General features: G+C 43.3%; 1 protein-coding gene across 2 annotated transcripts in view; it reads right to left on the minus strand.

The window, feature by feature from the left end:
• Nucleotides 1–26636, minus strand: part of MINA (MYC induced nuclear antigen) — a 30941-nt gene extending 4305 nt beyond the window's left edge. The window contains exons 1-8 of one of the 2 annotated variants that reach the window (XM_011927617.1): nucleotides 26172–26636; nucleotides 21170–21640; nucleotides 15726–15845; nucleotides 13175–13303; nucleotides 8533–8636; nucleotides 4588–4690; nucleotides 3645–3813; nucleotides 1173–1261 (exon numbers count right to left, since the gene is read on the minus strand). In XM_011927617.1, coding sequence (XP_011783007.1) covers nucleotides 1173–1261; nucleotides 3645–3813; nucleotides 4588–4690; nucleotides 8533–8636; nucleotides 13175–13303; nucleotides 15726–15845; nucleotides 21170–21601 — 1146 coding nt within the window. In that variant the 5' untranslated portion in view covers nucleotides 21602–21640; nucleotides 26172–26636. Of the gene's footprint in view, nucleotides 1–1172; nucleotides 1262–3644; nucleotides 3817–4587; nucleotides 4691–8532; nucleotides 8637–13174; nucleotides 13304–15725; nucleotides 15846–21169; nucleotides 21641–26171 lie in introns of both variants that reach the window. The other variant, XM_011927616.1, reaches the window with a different exon arrangement.

Genomic DNA, 26636 nt, shown 5'->3' on the forward strand with positions numbered 1-26636 from the left:
TGGAAGAGCATCTTCAGGATTTAATGAAAAAGCAATGACTTATGTATCAACTTATCAATGAAATGCTCAGTTTTTTAAATCATACCTGCACTGTCTTTTTGGAATCAAAAAAATCTGACATTCCTAGGTATAAACTGACAATTTATGAACATCATGAAGTCATTAACTCCTGAGAAATACCAGCTGTGTGATCTATAAAAAACTCCATTTCAATTACAGCGCCCTCCCACGTGGCCCCTATCTCCTTTCACCCCGGTCTTACACAGTGCAGTCTATCGTCTCTTCTACAGCCTTTAGTCATTCTTTGTCACCTCTTAGATAAGGGCAAAAAAGTCTTAGCCTAGCGTACAGTGTCTCAAACTGACTGGTTATCAGAATCACTATTTTTTTTTTTAGACAGGGATGTAGGAATGTATACTTTTGATTCCAAAAGGACAGTGCAGGTATGATTTTAAAAACTGAGCATTCCAAGTCTGGCCCTGACGGCTGGAAAATCTGGTTATTGAGACATGTTGAGAACCCCTCTTATCCCCCTTGATCATTCATAGGATAGCTCCTCAGAGAGCTGATTAGGAGGAATGGGGAAAAGCCATGTGGTATGAGATTGTTCTTAGGACTGTACAGGGAGCTCTATGAAAACATAAATCCAAAGGCTCCAAGACCAGATGAAACTCAGGAATTGATAATTTTAAAAAGCTTTCCAATCAACTCCATCATCAGTTAGCCAGTCTGGGGAATCACTGGGCTAGGAAGCAAAGTTACAGAATATAGACTTTGTTCTCCATAATCTACAGGATAGTTTAAGGAGATGCACTATCCACAAACCCACATAGAGAGACAGATGTGCACGTGTGGAGGACTGGGGCCGGGAAACTCATGAATGAGGTCTGTGGCTGTCCAAGCAGGAACAGTAAGGCCTGAAGTAGGATGGGAAGCAAAGACTAGACATCAATCACCACATAAAGGGAATGAAGGAATGTTCTGTGAGGATGAGGGCAGGAAAATATGGAATTGGAACTGTTAGATTTGGTCATCATCTGACCTGAAGAAATGGCATTAAACTGAATGCAGGTGGATTCCTAAAGATGGGCAGAGACCAGTGGTTAATCTGATAACCTCTGATGAAAAACACCCTGAGAAGAGAGGAAATCTCCTCCCTCTTGGATACTCACAGATTGATCCTGATCTGGCAGTACTGTGAGGACAATGTGGTCTTTAAACTGCAGTCTCACTACACTGTCCAACCTCGGTAACTTTCCACCTAGAAAACCCCAAAGAGAGAAAGCCGATCTTCAAAAAAGGAAACAGGCAGATTCAAACTTGCTTGCAGACATAGGAAACACATTTACTAGCAACTTCCAGGTGAATTCAAACATGGCATACACTCCAACTGAAGAATTTGCTTACCGCAACATTGTACTGATACTATAGTTCACACCGTTATGGAGCTCATTCTTACAGTGAAGACAGACATAGAATTAGATAAATAACAATGTGAGTTTATAAGTACAATAAATAGACAAAAATAATACCATCGAAGTACACACACGTAAGTATCACAGCACATAAGGCTGTGGTGCTTTCTGCACAGAACACTCACTCCTCCAGTTTCTATCCTCTACAGGCTTCTTGCTCAACATGTGGACTCTGGAAGGACGACCTGAGTTCAAAATTGCACTATTCCACCAATTATTAGGTGTGTGACCCTGGTCAATTATTCAGTTTATGTAAGTCAAGCATAGTATCCTATAAAAGCCATCTAATAAAGTCCACAGAAAAAAATTTTTTTTCCAAATTGGATTTAACTTAGTGGAATAATACCCAGTAAAAACAGGCTAGCCTTACAGGGTCATCTGCGTGGGGAAGGAGTTGTGAGGGATCATCACTTTACTGAATATAATGGCTGAGGAAAACACTGAAGTAGTCTGGGCCATAAGCTGGTGCATAAGCAAACTGTTCTGCTAAAGATTAAACCATGTGCTTGTAAAACATTTGCTATTTTCAATAGATACAATCAAAAACAAATTCTAAGCTTCCTCCAAAGACTATAATAAAAATGTATATAGAATCAGTGTTGGAAGGGACCTTATAGATTATCTCAGTGGTTCTCTCTTGGTCATAAATAAGAGTTTTATAAAAGTTAGTAAGAAATACCCTTTTTCACTCAACCCTGAGAAAGAGCAGCAGCTGAAAAGCTGGCCTGGCAGTCACAGCCAGGTCTTGGTGTTCTCCTGTTGAACACAGGCAGTTCCACAGAATGCTGACATCAGAGATCACTCTGTGACCATGACAGGTCAAGACAAAACACCATTGCTCCATACGTACTCATGTCTAAACTCAAGCAAGGCAAGAACATATTCCAAACCACAACACTGACCAAACGTCCCCCTACTCTGGCTAATGAGTGACCACTTCTGCTTTACCATTGATAACTTCAGCCTCATACATTCCTCCTCCTACCTACCAGATAACATTTAGGAGACTTAATCATAGAATCCCTTCCATTTCCTGACAGCATCCAATCCAGAGCAAAGCCCTTATTCCTTGAACCCTCTCCAAAATCACCTTACACCTGAGTCCTATAAATCTTTTCTAACACCCTTTTACTGGGATGCCCTGCAGTCCCCAATTTGGTCTGAATTCAGGAGTATGTTCTTGGTGGTCTTTGCTATAGGACATTGACATCATCCATCTAGAAGTCATCAATGACATCATCCATCCAGAAGTCATCAATGACATCATCCATCCAGAAGTGTGTTATATCATTTGCAGGCTAAATCTGTCATAAATTAGGCACCTGTACCTTGGAGAAGGCTGACAATAATCTTGGACATTTCTTGAATCTCACTGGCTGATGGCACCCATTTTACCCATGCTATGATTTGGATGTTTGTCCCATCCAAATCTCATGTTCAAATTTGATCCCCAGTATGGAGGTGCAGCCTAAGGGGAGGTGTTTGGGTCACATTGCGGGGAGCAGATCCCTCATGAATAGATTAATTCCCTAGGGTTGGGGGCGGTGAGTGAGTTCTTGTTCCATTAGTTCCCATGACAGCTGGTGTTAAAAAGAGCCTGGCACTTATCCTCGCTCTTGCTTCCCCTCTCACCATGTGTTCTGCAAATGCCGGCTCCCTTTCTCCTTCCACTGTGAGTGGCCTGAGGTTTTCTCCAAATGCAGATACCAGCACCATGCTTCTTGTACAGCCTGCAGACCATGAGCCAAATAAACTTTTCTATATAAATTACCCAGCCTCACGTATTCCTTTAAGCAACACAAACAAAGACAACCCATCCCTGACTTAATTCCAACAAGATTATTTCGATGTTCAAATTTTTAAAACTTCCTGAAGGCTATGAATACCAGAGTACCTATAAATATACATCTTTCCCACCCAAAAGGACAGGGCTCTTATTTCCCATCAGGCTGGGATACAAGTTCTTTCCAAATGACTTCTAAGATGCAGGTTACTAAAGGTTGAGTGCAGCACATCTCGTCTGACCATATACACTAAGGATGGATGTAGGTCCACATTAACATGAAAGCACTTCAAACTTTCCATCTGTTCAAAGAGGAGCCTACCCAGAAAAACCGCAAACATCCTGTATTAGCCTCTGACTACCCAGAAGAAAACAGCAAGCTCCACCTGGTGTTGACAGCTCTGCCCCATCTCCCGCAGAGTAAGGGGGGAGTCTGTGCATAATAAAATCTTTCTTCATGTCTGAGGAAAGCAGTTCTTTGGTGCCCTCCAGCCGGTCCGCAAGCGTCCTCAGGAAGCCACTTAATCGTCTTGTTGCAACAGTTGTGGATTCCACCTGCTAGGAACACAGAAGTGAGTCCTGGTCCAGATGCCAGCAGAACTTACTGCCCAGCTCAGTCTCCACAGCAGACTGCAAAACTGCCAGCCACCCGGGATGGACATTAATCCATGTCATTCCAAAGGGGAAGGGACAACCTGAGCCCCTAAGAATATCTCATCATTTCCTTATAAACACTGTTAATTCTAAGCTGCCTATTGTTTGCAAAAAATTTTCAGAATTTTGTCTAGAAATAGAGATCCTTGGGAAAATGGTACAGTCTGAGCTCTGCCTTTTGGAAAGCAGGTCACTGACCTAAGATGAATGCTTCAGAGAGAGAAAGCAACCTTTGCTCAACTCGGCTCTAATCCACTCATCTCAAAACTAATCAAATAACACCCCTGTTTCAAAAGGTAATAAAAGAACAGGAGGCCAACGAATACACTGAGGCCAGGATCTCTAGTACAGTGAGTCTCTCTTAACTAGTAATCTGATGTGTGCTAAATCTACAGTTCTCCTGGCCGTATTATTCATTTACTCAACCAACATTTTCACACTGCCTGCTACTGCCACTGTGAAATACAGAGCTGTCTGTACAACATCACAATTCTCTGGATCACCACGTAACACACGGCACCCCACTCATTCTGCAAATCACACAGCTCAGCAGTGCAGCACAGTAGACAAGCCTGGCTCATGTGGGAAGAAGTATCCTGGGGTCCTTATGGTAGGACTTCAGCTGGTCTGGGCTGCAGCTACCATCTTTCATTCCTAGCTGCCTTTACTCCTTACCAGGAGCAGCTGCCGGGGTATGCCGGCCCGTAATTCCACGTCTTCCTTTGCAGTATCAAATACAAGCCCCGAGATGGTATCCAAAAGGAAATCTCCCCATGAACTAGGATATGCACCAAGGGGGGGGGAAAAAAAAAGCCAAAACAGTGAGCACATACGAAATATACATAAAATAGTTATTGCTAGTAAAGTCAAAAGCTACAAATTGGATTATGGCTTCCCTGTCCAGGCATTTTGAGTTCCATTAACTGGACATCACTCAGCATGGAAATCTAAGACCTTCATCAACCACCCTGTGTCCTCCCTCCCCATTCCAGACACTCACTTGCAAAATTAAAAGTGGGAAGCGCCGGGCGCGGTGGCTCAATCCTGTAATCCCAGCACTTTGGGAGGCCAAGACGGGCGGATCACGAGGTCAGGAGATCGAGACCATCCTGGCTAACACGGTGAAACCCCGTCTCTACTAAAAACTACAAAAAACTAGCCGGGCGAGGTGGCGGCGCCTGTAGTCCCAGCTACTCGGGAGGCTGAGGCAGGAGAATGGCGTAAACCCAGGAGGCGGAGCTTGCAGTGAGCTGAGATCCGGCCACAGCACTCCAGCCTGGGCGACAGAGCGAGACTCCGTCTCAAAAAAAAAAAAAAAAAAGTGGGAAGCTAGGCTTCAATACTGATTTCTCTTAAAAGCTCTCAGAAAATCAACCACAGACTTCCATAAAACAGGAAGTTCAACAGACCAAATTTTTAACAAAAGTGTCTATGAGAGGAGATTTGTAGGAAATTTAAACAGTCATTATAGGACCTAAAATCAAATTTTATGTGCAATAAATACAACAGAAATTTGGGGTAACAGCAAGATCTCTGGATTGTGTAATTATTTGAACAGTTGTATGTTACATTTTCCTTGTCACTGACAAGGGATGCTATTCCTGAATAAAATATCTACCATCAATAATTCCAAAATAATTATGTCTAGCAGTGGTTTTACCAGGGGATAGAAGCCAGTGACTAAAAATAACATCTAGGGACAAGCATCCCTATTCAATTACCTTTGCTTTCTCTGGGGTATCTGGAATTGGCTCATTCCTAAGTGTGTGCCAGTGTCAGAAACGCAGTCTGTGGGGACGCTGTCTTTAAACATTTCTTAGCAATTTAAAATTTTCCTGTGTCACCAGCAGATTTCAAATTGCCGGATAGTGGAAAATGGAAATTCACAGTATGACTTTTACTTCTCACTCAGTAAGCAAAATTAACACTGTTATGCTTCCCTCCCAGAAAAGTTGCAAAGGAGGACAAAAGCCACATGAGAGACACTTTTCCCAAGACGTCTACTACCTGGCAGCCTCATTGCTTTGTGACTTAATGTTATATCCAACCCTGCATCTTTTAATGAGTCTCAACCTGGAGGGCATATGCAGATCTCTCAGCACATAAAATACATGCTTCCTTTGCAGGGTTTTGTAGGTGGAAGTCATACAGCAACAGCTCGTGGAGGAATTTAGTAGAAGTTAAATAGTGCTCTTCTAAGAATATTCGGAATAGATATTGGGACTTCACACAATTTAGGAATATCTCTTTAAGGGTTCACTTTGGTAAAACAACCAAATCACTGACATACAGCAGATCCCCAAACACTCCAACAATGCTACCTTGAGAGGTGTTAGGAAGAGGCCCCAAATATTCACCTTTCCATGGTACCTGAAGCAGCATTAGGCTCAAAGCACAGGATTATTTCTGGGGAGCAATGGCCTGCAAGTCACATCTTCTCATTCTAGCTCCAGCATCACTGACCAAGACACAGGTCAAAATCCAGCCTGGACACATTGATCATGGTACCCACCCACGACCCTAGGCAGGCAACTTCTGTAACTTAGGAAGCTCTTCTCCAGCCCCAGCTGAATGGAGAAGAAATGAATAGGACCCAGGGGCAGCCGGCCAGTTCTTCACTCTTGGGACTGGGAAACAGAGAGTGAGTCAGGTCCTTAGCAGAAGCAAAAGCTAATAGGATCAATGAGATAGAGGGAGGTCAGAGCACCAACTGGTGATGGCTTCATGTTATGAGTAAACAGAAGCTACAGAAGGAATAGAAGAGAGAAAACACCAGTCGCTAGCAAACCAGTTGGTAGCAGCAAGAGAAATGGAAAAGAGAATTACAGAAAAGGAGCAGCTGAGAAACATGAATGATGGGACCCCAGCAGATGCACGATGTTCAAAGGGCCAAACTATGTGGTCCAGAACTGCCCTGAATCCAGAATGGACTTCTGATTCCAGCCTCTCCGTGGCCTGGCCCTTCTATAGTTTCTAGGACTCACTCCCTTCAAGTGACCCTGTGCTTCTTGAGCTGGCTTTGGTGACTTTCTGTCCCTTAAGATGCAAGGAACCTACCTAGCCACAGTGATGAGGGCATTTTTCAAAATGGAAGCCTAATACAAGCTTGGGCTTTCTACTGGTGGGAAAGGTAGCACTAAACTAGGGCCAGACCTCAGCTAGTTCCTCCAGTAAGTCTTTTAAATGTAGAGGTGAAATTCACACTGAAAAGTCTGATGAAGAAGCAGAGGTATGCTTACTAACTTGTTTTGCAAGTTCTGGCCTTGAAGGTAGGAGGGGACTTGCCATCCCTTGGACCTAGAATGTCTGCTCCTACTCTGATCTGCTGACCCACCCCTACTTACTCATCCTGAAAGACTCACTCAGCACTGGTGTTATTTCTGAAGCCTTCTCTAACGCCCCTACTTAGCTAAATGCATTCCTCTAAGCTCCAAGAGTCTCCTCCGCAAACCTACAATAGAATTTATCACACCATCTCTTCTACAACCACTTCCAAAGTATAAGCTCTCTCAAAGTCCCTTCAATACAATCTTTGCATTCCCAGCAACAAACACAACGTCTAGTACATATCTGCTGAACACATTAACTCATGACTAGTATTTTTTTTTTTTTTTTTTTTTTTCCCTGAGACAGAGTGTCACTCTGTCGCCCAGGCTGGAGTGCAGTGGTGAGATGTGGTTCACTGCAGCCTCCACCTCCTGTGTTCAAGTGATCCTCCTGCCTCAACCTCCAGAGTAGCTGGGATTACAGGTGCACACCATCACACCTGGCTAATATTTGTATGTTTTTTTTAGTAGAGATGGGGTTTCACCATGTTGGCCAGGCTGGTCTCAAACTTCTGACCTCAAGCGATCCACCCACCTTGGCCTCCCAAAGTGCTGGGATTACAGGAGTGAGCCACCATGCCTGGCCATGATTAGTATTTTAAACACGATTTGGACCAGCAAGGTTGCTGCTTTTGGATATAACTCACACAGCACTGCCACCCAGTGAGGAGGTACTAGCTGAAATGAAACATGATTTTAATTGGAACTGCTGTCAGCACATGCACTTTAGTTCCTGCTGTTCCAGACTGCCTGTCCGACTTTAACTTCCTGGACTGTAAAAAGAGAAACCCTCAAAAGAGACCAAGAGATTTCAATGGGTACGGAGTTTCTGTTGGCATAAAAATGCTTTAGAAACGAACAGTGGTGATGGCTGCACAAGACTGTGACTGTAATTAATGTCAAACTATATATGCTTTAAAATGGTTAAAAATGGTATATTTTATGTTCTATATATTTTATATTAAAAAGAGAGAGAGTACGAGTCCAGCCTGGCATCCCTAACACACTGATATACTCACAGCTCGTCTCTTTCTTTCCAAACTATAGGACTCTCTAGTTGGGCAACACCCCATATCCTACATAGAGTCAGGTTTATGATGTCCCCAGGGGCAAGTCCAGAGGGGCCAGTCACATACATGGGACATCCGAGGAATGTGGAAGTCAGCAAAGGACACAGAAACCCTGGGGTCTGCACGGGAGGTAGGGGCCAGCTCCCTCAGGTCCCTCCTGACCGTGGCTGCTGTGGGCCAGGACCCAGCGCTGTCCTAACATGTGCAGCCGGGGCAGTGTTTACTTGTTCTGGTAGGTGCTGATGGTCACGTGAGTCGAGTGGGCCAGCCCCGCCGGAGTATCCGCTTGATGAATGGTTCCTCTGGGGAAGTACAACAAACCACCCGGCTAAAGGAAGGAATAGGAAAGGGGAGAGAAGTTAATAACTATTCCTTCTCAGTCCTCTTTATTTCAGGGAGATAAATATGGGCTTTGAGTCTCAGTTCGCCATTCGAGAAACCGCGACCTCAAGATGCAGTGGATATGCTGGGCTCATGTCATGTGCAGCTAGTCTAGCTTCTCTGTGTCCGTGAGCCTGTCACTGTTAACCACAATCCACGAGAGGCTCTCAGTGCCTGAAGGAACTATCTTTTCATTCTCAAGCTGAGACTAGACTCACCTGAGACTACCCTGTCCTGAGATAGGGATCAAGGATAGTAACACCCTGTGCCTGGGAAGCCTGCTTCCTCCCTCTTGCATGCTTCAGTGGTTAAGAGTAGGAGCTTTAATTTAGAGTCACATAGACACTGCCACTTACTGGCTGATGATCTGGCAATTACCTGCCCAAAGTCTCAGTTTCTTTATCTGTAAAATGGAGGTTCATAGCCCCAAAACTTACAGGATTATTCTGAGGGTCAGAGGTGCTGCTTCCAAGCTATTAGGGCAATGACAGGCATGTGATTGGATGACATGATTTGACCCGCCAGTCTCCCACTTCCTGATAATTTTTGAGTATTTCCAGGCGCAGGGTCTGTATCTTACCATCTTGTCTTTCTCAGAGCCTACCCTAGCAAAGCACCTAGCACTCAACACAGGCTCAATGAATGTCGGGATGAATTAAAAAACTATACAATCCTTATTTGAACTGAAAAATCAGATGTAATCAAAGATTCATCATTTTCCTAGGCAGCTGAGCCTCCTCTACCCTATTCCAAGTGAGTGGACCAAAACATTCTCCCCAAATTACTCCTGCCCTGAGCTACCTCCTTCCTAATCCCACTCAGGCCAAAACTTCCATACAGCAGCTACCTACAGAGAAAAGAGGGAATCTTGAGGGCAGCGCATCTTCTCTCTGCAACTACAAGAGTCAGTCTAGTGCAATGGTTAAGACCATGAGTCCTGGAGAAAGAGCTCAAGAAATACAAGCTTTGAGCAAGAGGAATATATCATGATATATATTCATAAGAGCTATCTTGGTTGCAAATTTTCCCTGAATGACAACAAACTGACAGTACTTCAGGTAAATGCTTTACTGATAATTATAACTATCGTTTACTGAGTGTCTCTGTGCCAGCCTGAGTGAGACTCTTATGTATACAGTCACACGTCACTTAACAATGGGGTTGTGTTCTAAGAAAAGTGGTTTGTCACTGTGCAAACATCAAAGTGTACTTACAAATCTAGGTAGTATAGGGTACTACCAAGATTACATGGTACAGCCTACTGCTCCTCGGCTCCAAACCTATACAGCACGTGACTGTACTGAATACTGTAGAAAATTGTAACACAATGATGTTTGTGTACTTAAATATATCTAAACGTGGACAAGTAAAAATGCAGTATAAACAATAAAAAATGGTACATCTACATACTCTGGGTGAGCCCGTCAGTGATGGTAAGTGAATGGGAGAACCTAGGACCCCACTGTACACTTTCATATGACTAGCGAAGAAGTAGGGTTGTTTACAGCAGCATCACTACAAACACGTGAGTAATGCGTCACACTACAACATTTTACAATGGCTACGATAACACTAGGTGATAGGAATATTTCAGCTTCATTATAACCTCAAGGGACAACTGTCACATATGTCTGTTGTTGACTAAAATGTCAAGTGGCACATGACTGTAAATTTCATTGGTTTCATACACATTTGCCCCACCCTCCTGGCTGGAAAAAACAAGTAAACATTCTCCCCTACAGTCTCCTGAAGGAATGCAGTACAGCAACCCTAGAGAGACCCCTTTTGGACTCCTGACCTCCAGAAGCATAAGATAATGAATTTATGTTGTTTTAAACCATTGATTTAGTGGTAATTTGACAAGAAGCAACAGGAAAACAAGACAGACATACAGATATTGCCTCTAAAGATTTTTTTTTTTTTTTTTTGAGACAGAGTTTCGTTCTTGTTGCCCATGCTGGAGTGCAATGGCGCGATCTCGGTCACTGCAACTTCCGCCTCCTGGGTTCAAGTGATTCTCCTGCCTCAGCCTCCTGAGTAGCTGGGATGACAGGCATAAGCCACCACGCCCAGCTAATTTTGTATTTTCAGTAGAGACGGGGTTTCTCCATGTTGGTCAGGCTGGTCTCGAACTCCTGACCTCAGGTGATCCACCCGCCTCGGCCTCCCAAAGTGCTGGGATTACAGGCGTGAGCCACCGCACCCCACCTAAAGATTTTTATTGTAAAGGAGGCAGCAAAATAAAATTTTTCAATCCTCATAGCCTACACGGTAAATATCATGATCTCCATTTTAATAAAGAGGAAACTGAGACTTGGATAAATAACTTGACCAAGGACATACAGCTAATAAGTGACAGCAGCTGAATTCAAACTCAGATCTGTCAGATCCCCGAGCCACAGAGTGGTGTTTCCATCACAGGGGTGCTCTCATCCTGGGAGTCCGGGTCTGCAGATGAACCGCATGGGCTGCCACTGGTGTAGGGACAAGAAGCAGATAAGGGCTCCAAGACCCCCACTGTCACCCTCCCATGCCCATCCCTCAACCACAGCCACTAAGCCTATTTCATCTTTGGGCATTGACACAAGGTTTTGCCTGAAGAGGCCCACTGGTTAAAAGCTTAAATGTGGGCAGGATGCGGTGGCTGGGCGTGGTGGCTCACGCCTGTAATCCCAGCACTTTGGGAGGCTGAGGCAGGTGCATCACCAGGTCAGGAGTTTGAGACCATCCTGGCCAACATGGTGAAACCCTGTCTCTACTAAAGATACAAAAAATTAGCCGGGCGTGGTGGTGGGCACCTGTAATCCCAGCTAGTCGGGAGGCTGAGGCAGGAGAATCACTTGAACCCAGGAGGCGGAGGTTGCAGTGAGCCAAAATTGCACTATTGTGCTCCAGCCTGGGTGACAGGGCGAGACTCTGTCTAAAAAATAAAAAATAAATAAAAAATAATAAAAAAAACCTCACATGCACATACACATACACAGTTGAACAACACTGCACAACATGGTCTTTCTCCGTCCAGGAGACTCAGGGCATCTCTTAATGGACTCTGTATTCACTGAGTGTTTAATGGGCATGGCAACAATGCAAAGAATCCACACACTTTACACTTAGAGGCCACTATGAAGCCTGACCTTCTCGGGCAGAGCAAGTAGCCAGGTCATTAGCCTGAGGAACTCAGCCCTGACCTCCAGACTATTGATGGCTTAGTCTTTAAAGATAACCAACCATGAATCTATGTAAACATGGTGCAACAAAAGCAGAAGCTGGCAAACTCTGTGAAGAGCCAAATGGAAATGTTTTTGGTTTGCGGGTCATGTGATCTCCGTGGCAACTAGTCCACTCTGCTGGTGATGAGTGAACACAGCACATTAAGGACTGAGTGTGGCTGTGTTCCAATAAACTCTTTACAAAAACAGGCAGTAGGCCAGATTTGCTGGCCCATAAGCCACAGTTTGATGACCACTGACTCAAAACATTAAAAAACCCAGTAAGGCTACCCTTACTGTTGCTTATTTATTGAAGTATCCTATAATATAGGCACCCATCCTAAAAAGCAAGATTGTTTCCCTTAGTTACTGGGAGGTAGGGAAGGATTTTGAAATCCAGAAACACACAAGGAACTGAGTAAGAAACAGACTAATTATAATTTCGAGACACAAGAAAAACAATAAGTATATGCAAATGTGTCAGGTTGGCAGAATCCTTGGAATGGTTTAAAATAACTATTGTTTTATGCTAAAGGAAATTAAGTTACATGTTTTAAGAAAGAGTATAAAGTTGAATCATGGAACTACTATCCCTCTAACATTCTTTTCCTCAACAACCTCTCCTGCTAGGGACTGGCTATGTTCCCTTCGATGTTAACTGCTCAAAGACAGATTTTCTCAGCAGCAAGATGCCAAGGAACCTGTACATGATCAAGCCACCCGAATTCCCAGAGAAGGAATCCTCAAGAGCTTTCCTGATTACTACTGTTCTGGTAACTGTATGCAGGGGCTACAGAGATAGCGTGCCATAAAACCAGGATGAAAATGAGTCACACTGGAATTTTAGCAACAAAAAAAAAACTAAGGGATGCCTGGCTATTCTCTGTCTAAGCAACTTCCAGCTCTGTGCTGACCACTGTCTTAGATGTGGAGAAGCTGACCAAGGCCAGAGCTTCCATTTTTCCTTTAGAGCAGTAAATGGTTCACTGAATTCTCTTTCTTCCTGTTGAACTTGAACTGCACATGAAGACAGGTTATTTGGGAAATGAACTTAATACTTCCGTAACTCCCATCTCCAAGCGCAAACCACCAAGACTCCTTCAGAAATTGCATGTGCTGGCTGACGGCAATGACAGCCACCCTGCCCTGAGACCCAGGGATACATTCCCATGGGGACCATCACACGAACTCTAAACCTTGAGCCTGAACTTGTCTTAGCAACAGAGAAAACCACAATGGCTCCAACAATGAGGTGCCCACAATGGTCATCACATACCTTCAGCATAAACTCATGCACCGGCCTGCCGATCCTTTCCTCGGCCTCCACGCTGTATTCTCGTGCCAGGGGCACAGTGGGGTGGTAGAGGCGCCAGTGTTTCTCTCCCTCCAGCTGCAGGATGAAAACCTAGAGACCCACAAGGCCCAGGAGCATCAGAGAGCTTCCTGACAAGTCACACACAAAGTGCTTCGGGAATATTAGCCCTCTAAGGGCTTAGACAAATATATAGGTGAGCCTTGAACAACATAGGTTTTTTTTTTTGTTTTTTTTTTTGTTAGAGACAGTCCCACTCTGCTGGCCAGGCTGGAGTGCAGTATCACAATTACAGCTCACTGCAGCCTCTCAGACTCCTGGGCTCAACGATCCTCTCGCCCTAGCTTCCTGCATAGCTGGGAAGCTGGCATACACCACAGCATCCAACTAATTTATCTTTTTTTGTAGATATGGGGTGTCATTTTGTTGCCCAGGCTGGTCTTGAACTCCTGGCTTTAAACAATCCTCTCACCTTGGCCTCCCAAAGTGATTACAGGTGTGAGCCACTGCACCTGGCCTGACGGCATGGGGATGAACCGTGCAGGTCTGCTTATATGCTGATTTTTTTCAATAAATATATTGGAAAATTTGGGGGAGATTTGCAACAATTTGAAAAACATGAAAAATATCAAAAGAATTAAGAATGTCATAAATGCATCCAATATAAAAACATACATAGATATTAGTCTATCATCTACTACCATATTCACAAATCTATTATGAAAGGTTAAAATTTATCAAAACTTACCCATACAAATACTTCCAGACCATACATGTCACCATTTGCAGTCAAGAAACGTAAATGAACTTAAAGATGCAATGTGGAATAGCTGAATAAAATTAACTTTAGTACATACTGTACTACTGTAATAATTTTGTACTACCTTCTGTTGCTATTGCCATGAGCTCAAGTGAGATGCTAATTATCTCCACATGAACAGTTCCTCTCTCCAGTGAATTGTATATCATAGTAAAAAGTGATCTCTCAACAGTTCTTGTGTATTTTTCATCATGTTGAGTGCAACACCTTAAGCCTTGAATAATACCATGGGACCCATATGAAGTGCCACCATGGCTACTCCAAGTACTCCCGAGAAGCAGAAAAGAAGTTGTAACATTACAAGAAAAAGTTGAATTGCTTGATGTGTACTGTAGACTAAGGCCTGCAGCTGTGGCTGCCCACCGTTTCAGATGGACAATTTAGTTTGTAAACAAATGATGTAAACTTACAGTACTGATACAGTACTAGAAATATATTTTCTCTTTCTTACAATTTTCTTAGTAACTTTTCTCCAGATTACTTTATTGAAGAATAAAGTATACAACACATATAACATACAAAGTAAGTGTTAACCAATTTATGCTATCAGTAAGATATCTAGGCAATGGTAGGCTACTAGTAGTTAAATTTCGGGGGAGTCAAAAGTTACAAGCGGATTTCAGACTGCACAAGGTGTTGTTGGCGGCACTAACCCCCACTCTGCTCAAGGGTCAACGGTACAAGTTTCCAATAAAAAATAAAAATGAAAGATGAGAAATGCATGTCATTCCACAGCTAAACGAAAGTTGCCACTACTGGGTTTTATTTTTAAAAACAGGGAATCATGAATCCTGACACTTGATATTCATTCTTTTCACTTTCTTAGAGCCTCGCTGAGTTCTTTATACTCCACTATCTCATTCCTTTAAATCTTCTATCAGACAGCTGAAAGCCCATAATCTCTGATGGAAAAGCCAAGCTTCAGATATTACTGAATGTCTAAATCCCGAATGTTGAAAGGGCCTGGGCAGACAGGAAAACTTAGCATTTTTTATTCTTTAATCAGTCAAAGATATTGTAATATTCTATTAAAAACATTAAAAATAACATTTTGGGAAAATGTATTGACGTCAAATTGCTACCACAGGAGAAAAAAGGGGACTTTTTACTAATAACTGTGTTTACACCTTATATGAGGACAAAAATAAAACTATGGAATATATAAGCCAAAGAGTTTAATTTGTTTGGCAGCCACATCAGAGTGAAATCAACACTTGTCAAGATGCCAGTGCTTAAGTGAAACCATGACCCTCATTCAAGCTGCCCCAAGATTTTCACAAATGGAAAATACATACATATTTTTGGCAGCTACTGAAAAAGAACAAAATGAAAGCAGATGAAGGATTGTGACCTCACCTTATTAAAGACCATACTTTGTGAAATTAAAGGAAAAGCCAAGCACACCTTTCTGTAGATAAATTCAATAAATACTTGTTTCAAAGGAATGTGTGGCTCTTTAAATTAGTAAGCTTGGAAACAATCTCTTCCTTTGAGACAGAACGGGAAACCAGTTTAGTGGGATTTACTTTGGCCCAACATTTTGATGAAATCAGTATCTCCAGACACTGCACAGAAAGAGTGAACACAGACCTAAGAGCCTTAGAGAATAATGTGAACTCACCCTGACAACTCTACTAACCCAGGCTCTCAACCACTCGTTCTTCCCCGCGTGGGGTAATTTTCTCCCTCTCTTACCTCCACATCATCATAATGGGGCGGCAGGCCCTGAGATCCTGCGGGAGTTATGTACACATTCGAGCCAACCAAGGAGCCAAAGTAACATTCCAGCTTCTCCTGGATCCTCCAAAGCTCATCCTTTACAAAAAAAGGGAAAAAAAGGGTGGGAGGTGTGGTGAAAAATGTATTAGAAATAAGAGTAAGAGCATGCTCTTGTTCACTTAGGAAGTCTTTACTGCTGCGCAACTATTATATAGCAGATACTGGGAATTATGCAATGATACAGCCAATACCCGTGCCCTCAAAAATCTTCCATTCCAGTGCAGAAACACCATGCAACAGATGTGAACAGATAAAGGGGAGACTGACAAGGTGGGCAACTGGGAGTCCGGAAGGCTTTTAAGCAAGGAAGGACACAATCCAATTTCCAGTTCTGAAAGCTCACCCTGGTTATTGTGTGAAGAATGCACTGTAGAAAAGAGTGGAAGTCAGAGAGACTAGTGAGGAAGCTTCTCAGGCAGCAGCTCAAGCGAGAAGTGACTGGGGTGGTAAGAAAGGCATGGAGGGAAATAGAGTGGGATGCACTCTAGAAGCAGGACAGACGGGACTTGCTGACAGACTCAACGTAAAGGAGAGGAGTAAAAAAAATACCCCTGAGTTTTTGACGTGGGCAGTCAGTTCCCCTTTCCATGTAATGAGATGCAAAAAAACTTACAAAAAACAAGTTTTCAGGACAAAAAAAAAAAGTTTTATATTAGGAATGTTAAGTTCAGGATGCTAAGACCCCCCCCCACATGGAGATGTCTTTAAGTCGGTCTGAAGTTCTGGCAGAAACGAAGAACTGTAGATTTACACTTGGGAATTGCCTACATAAACTGGATATTTAAAGCAATGGGAACAGAAATGATAACATAGGAAGAAGGTACAGACAGAGAAGGAATAACAGGCTGGGTAATGTTCCCTCTCTCTATTATCAACTCTTTAGAGCAGACATCAGACTGAGGGGCCTAGCGATGGGCCATATATTCCCATGAGAAAGAAGTCTGATTTTACCAAGGCTGATGAGAAGAGAGTAGGGGGCAATTAGGCCATGTAGATATTAGCACTTGCTATGTGCCAGGCACTGTCTCCAAGTGCTTTACACGTATTAATTATGCAACCCTCACAATAACCCTGCCTCATAAAGAAAGTACTGTCATTACTTTCAGTTTAGAGAGGGTACTATCATTATCTTCAGTTTACACATGAGGAAACAGAGGCATGAGAACATGCAACTAGTAAACGATGGAGCCAGGATTCAAATTCAGGCAGCATGGCTCCAGAGTCCATAACTTTCAGATAACTTAAGAAAAGACAAATCACACAGGAGACTAAAGAGACTGAAGTTTTAAACATATGAATGTACAGTGCCTGGCACTCAGACTGCATGACAACGTATTTAAATATTTGCTGAGCAAACCGATGACCACAGCTTGGGAGTCCCTTCTACCACAGGAGTGAAAAAGAATCCACTGTATTAAAAACATCAAGTGAGAAAGAACTGGGAAGAACTGGGTCTATACAAAAAAAGACTTTTTTAAGACATAGTCTGCTCTGACATCCCAGACTTAAATCCTCACATCTCAGCCTCCCAAGCAGCTGGGACTGCAGGTGCATGCCACCTTGCCCGGCTAATTTTTTTCTTTTTTTTTTTCTCTTTTTGTAGAGATGATGGTCTCACTTTGCTGCCCAGACTGGTGTCAAACTCTTGGATTCAAGTTATCCTCCTACTCTGGCCTCCCAAAGTGCTAGGATTACAGATATGAGCCATGGACTTAGCCAAGGACATCTTTATACAGACTACTGGGCGTCTCTATTTATAATCTCAGAGTTTCTACTCAACACAGAAAAAATAATTTAGTATCATCTGAATAGCTCCAAAGAGTTAACAGAGCTCCAAAAGGGTCTAATTTATTTCAGGGAAAGGCCAACAGGACCTGGTTCTGCAATTATTTTTATATAGTAACTGGAACCACCAGAAAACCAGGCTTCTCTCTCTCTCTCTCTCTCTCTCTCTCTCTCTGATGGTGTGAGAGGTCTTGCAGAACTGTACAGGTGATTTTATGGTTCCCGACCCAACTATCAGGGTCTGTAACTGATGAATACATCTCTTGTCTTCTTAAAGGTTACTGAAAATGCTATCAATGGCACAATTTTTCTATTTCACCAGGACCTTTAGCCTCGGAATCTGCCAACCGTGGCCTACTAGAAGAGATCTGGAGCCAAACTACCTCGGTTCAAGTTATCATTACAAGCAAGGTGACTTCAGTTGTTTATCTTTAAGACAACGATATTACCAGTCCCACTCAAACACTGTGGCGAACAGCATAAAACAACTTATCACAAATCCTATTTAAATTGCAAAGCAGTATACAAGCCATATTGCTTTACTAACATTGACTCAAGCACAAACAAGGCTCCTGAAACCTGTCTTCTCCTTTACTACAGGACTCGATATCCAGCGAGTCCAAGGAGGACCTAAAACTCAAGGCCATGGCTAAAATAGAAGCCCACGTATATGCCTAAAGAAAGGCAAAAACAAACATACAAAAAGCCCTACTAAATTTCAATTTACATCTTTCAAAGTATGGTAGGAAAATGCCTTAAATTTGAAGTCAGAAACCCTTATCAGCTTGGAATAGCTATGGAAAGGTCACATCTGTGAACTCCAGTTTTTTCACACAGAAAATGGAGTCCACAGCCAGGTGCAGTGGCTCATGCCTGTAATCCCAGCATTTTGGGAGGCCAAGGCAGGTGGATCACAAGTCAGGAGTTCGAGGCCAGCCTGGCCAACATGCTGAAACTCCATCTCTACTAAAAAAAAAAAACAAAATCAGCCACTCAGCCAGGTGTGGTGGCGGCACCTGTAATCCCAGCCACTCAGGAGGCTGAGGCAGGAGAACTGCTTGAACACAGGAGGCAGAGGTTGCAGTGAGCCGAGATTGCACCACTGCACTCCAGCCTGAGTGGCAGGGCAAGACTCTGTCTCAAAAAAAAAAGACAGAAAAAAAAAAATGGACAAAAGCTGCCCTATTTCAAATGCCTGTTAGAAAGTTCAAAAGTTTAAATATATGAAATTACTTTTAAACTCTAGTCTGCTAAGCAAAATGCAAATAATTGTGATAATTCCTCTCACCAGGACTTTTAATATATGGATTACCGAAAGCAAGTGCAAACAACTTATTATGGTTCCCTGGTTACCCTCTTACTCGTTTTTAAACTAACTATACTAATAAGCTGTGCACAGTCTGAGACCCAATAAACCAAGGGTGGCATGTTCACTCTAACAGTCTCTCAACCTGGCCAGGGATAAACTGCTTCTAGACTTCCTCTATTCTGATGTTAATAAGCCCATTACTAAAGAAACACACACAATACCAAACCACCTCATAATGTAGTACTTAGAATCCAGACTCTAGTGGAAGAGAGTGAGCTCCTATGGCTTATAGGTCTCTCCAGTATGGGTGGTAGAAAGAGATTTAAAAAAAAAAAAAAAGGCCCAGCACAGTAGCTCCTGCCTGTAATCCCAGCACTTTGGGAGGCTGAGGTGGGTGGATCTCCTGAGGGCAGAAGTTCAAGACCAGCCTGGCCAACATGGTGAAACCCTGTCTCTACTAAAAACACAAAAACTAGGCGGGCATGGTGGTGTATGCCTGTAATCCTAGCTACTAGGTGGGCTGAGGCAGAAGGATCACTTGAACCCAGGAGGTGAGGCTTGCAGTAAGCCGAGATCATGCCACTGCACTCCAGCCTGGGCAAAGAGCAAGACTCAGCCTGAAAAAAAAAAAAGCACATCCTAGTCTGGCCTGAGGGCTGAATTTGCCCTGAGAAAGCTCATCCTTCCTGCTTTAATAAACTCAGCCAGAGCCTAGTCAACAAGGCAAAAGAAACAGGTTCTTGGACACTGGAATCCCAGACCAGGACTGTGCAGGGCTTAAGTGGATGAGCAGAAAAAAGTCCTGGGGGGAGATGATTCTAAAGTAGAGAAATGACAGCCACAGTGGATACCACACATATGCCAAACATCACCTCTCTGCTGGTCTACCACCAAAGTACACGCAATCAAATTCACTGAATTCATTTATGTTTAGAGTTTTCAGGTTTCTAAAAACCGCTCTTACAAGTGCTACTTCTAGTCAAGGACTAGCTCAGCGAGAAGCATTTTATTGATGGTGTCCATATTTTCTGAATTCAAATCATAACTTGGTCTGACAAATGATTTGTAAATTCTTTTTGAGTGCCTAGGCCACAAGGTTAGCATTTCAGGGACATTGCAACTTCATATGATTGCTTGAGATGGAATAGCTGGAATCAGGACTTGTCTTGAATCTAAGAGTACTCATACTTCACACAGAGTATGAATAGGTTCAAGATCTTTTAGACAAGAAAGAAAGGGAGGGGTATTCACCAGATGAAGGCCAGTGGGATGTAACAAGCCACCTCAAGTTAAATCACTGGAAACACTATTGGTAACTGACAACAGAGTCCCAGAAACCATCAATAAAGCCAGAATTCATTCCTCTCAATATGGAACCTCACAAACCCCACTCTTTCTCCTCCCATGTTGCCATTTTGACTTAACGGAGGGTCACAGAAGGGGGTTTCTGAATGGGGATAAAAATTTATCTAAAATTCAGACCAGCCCCTCACCTGTTCTGAGCCATCTGTCATGAGATAAGACACAGATCTCAAACCTTGAGGAAAACAAATTAGCTCATACTAAATCTGCATTTTATAAATGTAGAAACCGAGCATAGAGGAGGCAAATTATTTCCCAAATGTCAATCCCTTATATAGAAAAAAAGCAAAAATTTGCCAGTCCTCTGCATTTGCAAAGCAAAGATTTCCTCCATCTATGAAGCCTTACCAGGAGCAGTTCCAGGACCCTGTACCTCAATGTCACCCATTCGGGTGTCATTAAGGGTGAAGTCTCTTTATTGAACTTGCATCTAGCATGTGATCTGGTCATGGCTCTGAAGCCTCTACTTAGGCGCAGGCAGTAAAGGGAGGCAACTTCGGGAAAAAATGATCACCTTGATGCTATCATGCCTTAAATTACGGTGATGTGACAAACCAAATAGAAATGTCTATCATATAGAAAAACATAAACTGGCTCACAGAACATACTCCTGCAGTTGTAGTGCCACTTTAATGACTTTATAAACTTGCAGTATAGTTTTTGCAGCTCAATGATACCCAACAATGTCTACCCTGAGTTGCTGGAGTTTCTAACAGTTTAGCCAAAACATAACACATAATCTTAATCCTAGTTCAAATGCATTTAGATCAAAGAGGTGCTACCCCTTCTCAAACTGGCAGGAAGCTAACCATCATCAAACTACGTATTCACCCTTGAGCTGATATGTGGCCAAATGTTAGTACTTTAAAATGTATGAGGATTCTGCAATGGGGAAACTGGTTACCTTAAATCTCTGAGGTTGGTGAAACTGAATCGTTGCCCTTTTCTGATCAAAATCTTTTCTCAGCTGAAGAAAGTGTGCTTTGCCATCTTTATTTAAAATCTTCTTCTTCCCATTGACACACCGGCAGACATTCACGTCTCTTCCATAGTACATTCCCCGGCTGCACAGACTCTTCAGATCTGTTAGCTTGAACAGGGACCGATAGTATGTGGCCAGTGCGGGGTCATCTCTCTGAATGAGAAGGGGCTTCTGCTCCCAGAATTCCTTGAAAAAAGTCTCTGTCTTGATGGGCGAGATTAAACTTTCAAAGAGACTACTGGGACTGTCAAAGTTTAAAGCTGAAGGCCCCCCAGCTGCTTCTACCTTCACCTGCTTACAGGGAACCGGGCCCTCTTCCTTCCCACTCCCTGCAGGCTTTGCTTTCTTTGGCATCGTTCTGTCTTCAAGACAAAGCAATAAAGAAATGTAAACCTACCAAAAGAACAGAACACACATGGTTAGGTGCCAGCATTGGTGTTAGTGGATCGTGCACACACACAACTGAATGACCATTACACCTTCATGAGAACTCTCATAGGTCAAAGCTACTTCCCCCAGGAGAGGAGACAGCCTTCAGCCAATGTCGTTTCTTCTAAGATATGATTCAGCCTCAACCACCACTCAGATGACATATTCATCTAAAGAAGAATGTGTTTTTCTTTTACACAAGCACTATGTCATGGTATTATTTATTGGGCAATATAATTATCCCAAATAAACCTATTCAACTGTCTCAGCAGTTCCTACTCATAGGTTCAGCCTGTGGTCCTTGACACAGCAAAGTCAAATATCTTGGATTTGGCTCCCATCAGCATCAGAGCCCACATCTAATTAGACATACTCTGAGTTACAAACATTTGACTAGAGAACAACTAACAGCCGCCCACTTCCAGGTGCTCCTCACCGCAGCACCACCCCAACTGTTGCGTAGGTGAGTCAATGCACCCTGGACCCACAGTGTCTCCTGGTGGCTGGAGCAGGCCACTGCCTTCTCCTGTCTCCACTAACCACCTGAACCTCCTCACTTCCAACTCTGAGCTTATTCCTGAAAACTGCCACTTTTATCAAAAACTCCCCTTCGTTTAAAGAAACAAATAAAGCCCCTAAAGGCTGAAAAGTGAAGGTTAATTTACATCTCAAGTCTTGAAAAAACTATAACTTTTTAACTGAAGATATTAAATAATACCAATATCATTAACCCCTAACACAGCACTTCTCCAACTTTAATGTGCACACAGATCGCCTGAGCATCTCAATAAAATGCAGGAGATGATTCACTAGCTCCAAGGTGGAGCCTGAGATTCTACATTTCTAACAGGCTCCCAGGTGATGCTTCTGCTGCTGACACTGCTGAGTAGCAGAAGCCACTCAGCCAAGCCTTGCAAAGCTCCTTCAGAACTGCCTCCAAACCACAACTATTGATACTTAAAGGCTAGGTCTCCCTCATCTGTTTCCAAGAACTGTAATTCAAATTATTTAAATTTCCTGAGACTGCAAAATTCTATCTTAAAGTCCTTTCCCCCTGGGAAGAGACTCCATTGCTTTCAGCGGATTCTTAAAGGAGTCCCTATCTCCCGACAAGGTTAAGAACCACTGTGCTTATCAAAACCAAAATTTCTCAAAGACTTGTTATTTATAAATGGTATAGTTTCCTACTTTGGTGAGTTATCAGAATTGCAAGAATGCTGTTCCCTGCTCTTTTGTCATTAGAACTGAGCAGTATTTCAGCTACACTGCAGACTAGGTGGAATTAACGTTCTGGCCTGGGAAGTAAGCACCCTGGAACGGTGTGTTGCATACTGTGTGATGTGTTGCAACTTATGAAAGAACCTTTAGAATGAAACCCAGATGGAAACTGCACAGATTAAGAAAGGAAATGTCAAAATATAAAACCCTCTAAACAGCTCAGTTCCTTCAAAAGGCCAAGTGCTTTTGATAAGGAAACGCAGGACATGGTGGAAAATGAATACAAATTGATACTAAAATCCTACAGGAGAGGGGTAAAGCTTTAAGCTTAGGAAAAAAAAAAATAAACTTTAGTGTTTAGGATATGTGGTCAGTAAGACACATTTTCTGAAAATGTTTCCTTTAAGTGCAACAGACCAGCTTGAATTCTCAAGGAAAGAACTAAGGCTTCGGGAAGGCACAGCATAGCTAGTACATGGAACTCTCAAGTGATGTAGACATACAAAGAGATACAAAAATGGATTCGGCAAGGGGTACTGCTTATGCAGAAGAGGTTCCACGGCAGGCCTGACTGCTATCCTTTGAAACTGCAGCTTGTGGCGGACGTCTGAGAACTTAAGATTTTGGGAGAGTTTCTACCACCATTAACTGATAGGAATGGCTCACCATGCCTAAAACGTACACTCGTTACGGTTTATACCAACACCTGCCAGGCAGGGGTGACCTAAGTGACCAGCCCCCAGTAAAAGCCCTGGGCACTGCGTCTCTAACAAGCTTCCCTGGTTGGCAACATTTCACAAGTGTTGACACAACTAGCTGCTGCAGCAACTGAGCGCAGCCGGTGTGGCCGAAGACCCTTGGAGTCTTGCACTTGGTCTCCCCAGAACTTCACCCATGTGCCTCTTCCCTTTGCTGACTGTACTTGGCATCCTTTCCCTGTGATAAATCAGCCAAGTCCTCCTAGCAAATTGCTGAACTAAGGATGGTCTTGGGGACCACACACATTGCTCACGTTTAATTTTTTAAAACCTAGATGGGTTTATTAGGTTTGTATTACTAAAGGCACCCTATACAGTAATTTTATATTCAGCCACACATCTCTTATTGCTCACAATTGTTCCGTTTAAAATTTAAGGGGAGAGAGCAGCAGGAAGATGCAAACGAAAAGCTTGTTTCCTTTAAGCATAATGTATGAATACAGTATAAGCACATTCACCAGAAAGGGTGGCTAAACAAAGAATGCAAAACACTTATGCCGAAATAAAATCACTTAAAAGAATCTTTCCCCTGTAATCCCAGCACTTTGGGAGGCCGAGACGGGCGGATCACGAGGTCAGGAGATCGAGACCATCCTGGCTAACACAGTGAAACCCCGTCTCTACTAAAAAATACAAAAAACTAGCCGGGCGAGGTGGCGGGCGCCTGTGGTCCCAGCTACTCGGGAGGCTGAGGCAGGAGAATGGCATAAACCCGGGAGGCGGAGCTTGCAGTGAGCTGAGATCCGGCCACTGCACTCCAGCCTGGGGGATACAGCGAGACTCCGTCTCAAAAAAAAAAAAAAAAAAAAAAAAAAGAATCTTTCCCATCTACAATCACTAACAAAATATACCCCAATACTGTGTAACAAATACTTTCCTTAGAATATAAATTTCACTACCCATACTGCAAAAAGTTACATCATTTGTTTCTCTATGTTCATGTTGAAATGATTTGAGGCTCCGTTAAGTGGAGCCTAAGCTTAAGAGGTTTCTGGACAAATACACTATTTCTCTGATTCTCACACTACTCATACTGTAAGACAACCATTCCTTTTCACAGCTTTCTAGAGCAGAGGGGAGAATAGATGAAGCATCCCACAACATTAAACATGTGAAAGTCTTAAGGTACACATCACAATTTCGGAAACAGCAAAAAGTAAAACACAGTATCTTAGAATCCAATACTATAGTAATTAAAGAAGACAATGCTTTGTCTAGAATAGTACAGCCAACACAATCTTGCCCATAAGCCTCAGAGACCACCCCAATAGGAGTAAATATTTCTATAAAATCACAGAAAAGTTTTTGAAGAGCAATTGTTTTCCATTTAACTATAAGCATTAAATGTAAAAAGACTAAAAGATTTACGGTTCATACTTTGGTGACTACCCCACAGATAATCCCTATAAGAAAATCAATGTTGACAACCATACTATAGATAGAGTCACTGTATTTTAAAGGTACTCTAAACTCCTTTTCCATAATATTTAAGGACATGAAGATGTGAGGAAGCTCTTGAAGGAAAGGATTTGTATATCCCCAGAAACAAGCAAGGTGTGGTCCAGAGGAGGTCCTCAAGAAATGTTTGCTGAATTTTTCATGTTTTCATCTTTTGTCTGTATACAATTTTGGAGACAAATCACAAAGGCCTTACACAAAACAGTTACGGAAAAAACAGATGGTTTGTGCAGAGGAGATTATTTTTCTGCTGGCAGCTGTCACTTCAGGATTCAACAGTATCGTAAAAGCTAAAAGGCACTTTAGACATCAGTAGTTACTACTAAAGCGGGGGAGGGAAGTATGAGTTTCCACATCCCCTGGGCACTGTTTTACCGAATGTAGTTCAGAGTTACCAGCAAGGTTGTTAGCATGCAAATTTCTGGGCCCCTTATCAAGCCCACTGGATTGCCACTTCTGATGGCTGCGGCCCAGAAATCTGCATCAACACAATACGCTCTCTAGATGAATTTTACGTCCACTAATGGAGGACAACAGTCAAACGCAGCTCAGTTAAACACACACGGCTGTCAGAAATTATATATTGTTTGTAACAAGGTTGCCCAGACTGACCTAAAACATTTCTTTTTGGCTCAGAGACATGTTAATCAATCCAGAGGGAAAACTGGTTCTCCTATTGACCTAAAGGGGTGATCAGCAGCTATTTTTTAGTTTGATTTTAGAGAGGAAACGGACTATACCTCAATGTATTTTGGTGACCTTGATGTTACAAAGCTTGATGTCCTGGAGGCAAAAACCCGCACCAGCAGAGGCTGGGTCAATCAAGTTCCTCCGCTCAAAGATGAGCCCAGTGACATGAAACCCGAGGCACCAGATTTACAGCTACTGAGTGGTAAAATCAGATCCTCTTCCTCCCAGTCTATCCTTCCTGAAAACAGTGAATTACCTGGTCTCAGTAACCTGTTGGACAACCCAGCTGTCGGCCAATCGTTGTGGAATTATTTGCTGATAAATGAATTGGAAGCATACGATGTAATGCAGCTGCCCCTCTCCCCACACACCTGAACCTCAGGTTTCCCAGCTGTAGAGCGTGTCTCTTAGGCCCGACCTGACGCCTGGCGGCGCAGCCCACGTGGAGGCCGCGCTCGCACAGGCAGTTCTGCCACCACCCGGCGGAAGCCGGCACCACCCTCCTTGCCAAACCTCCAAACTTTCTGTGCGCTCGTAACCGGGGTTGCGACCATTAGCAGGGCACTTGCGCGACTCTCTGTGCCCAAGGCTTCTGCGACCATAACCCTAGATCCGGGCTGCACCCACCCTGCCCCGGTCTCCGGGGAGGTGGGGCGCCTGGGCGCGCGTCCCAGGTCCGGCAACCATAATGCCTACCACCAAGGCTTCCCGCCGACCGGCAGGTCTCCCACACCGCACCAGGGCCCAGGTGCCTAGAGCAGCAGCGCGCGCCCCGCGGGATCCGGCACGACCACGCGTGCCCCGGCGCTAGACTGCCAGCGATAGCGCCCCACTCA

This window comes from Colobus angolensis, unplaced genomic scaffold (genome assembly GCF_000951035.1).
Source record: "Colobus angolensis palliatus isolate OR3802 unplaced genomic scaffold, Cang.pa_1.0 Scaffold73, whole genome shotgun sequence".
In the NCBI taxonomy this organism is placed as follows: Eukaryota; Metazoa; Chordata; class Mammalia; order Primates; family Cercopithecidae; genus Colobus; species Colobus angolensis.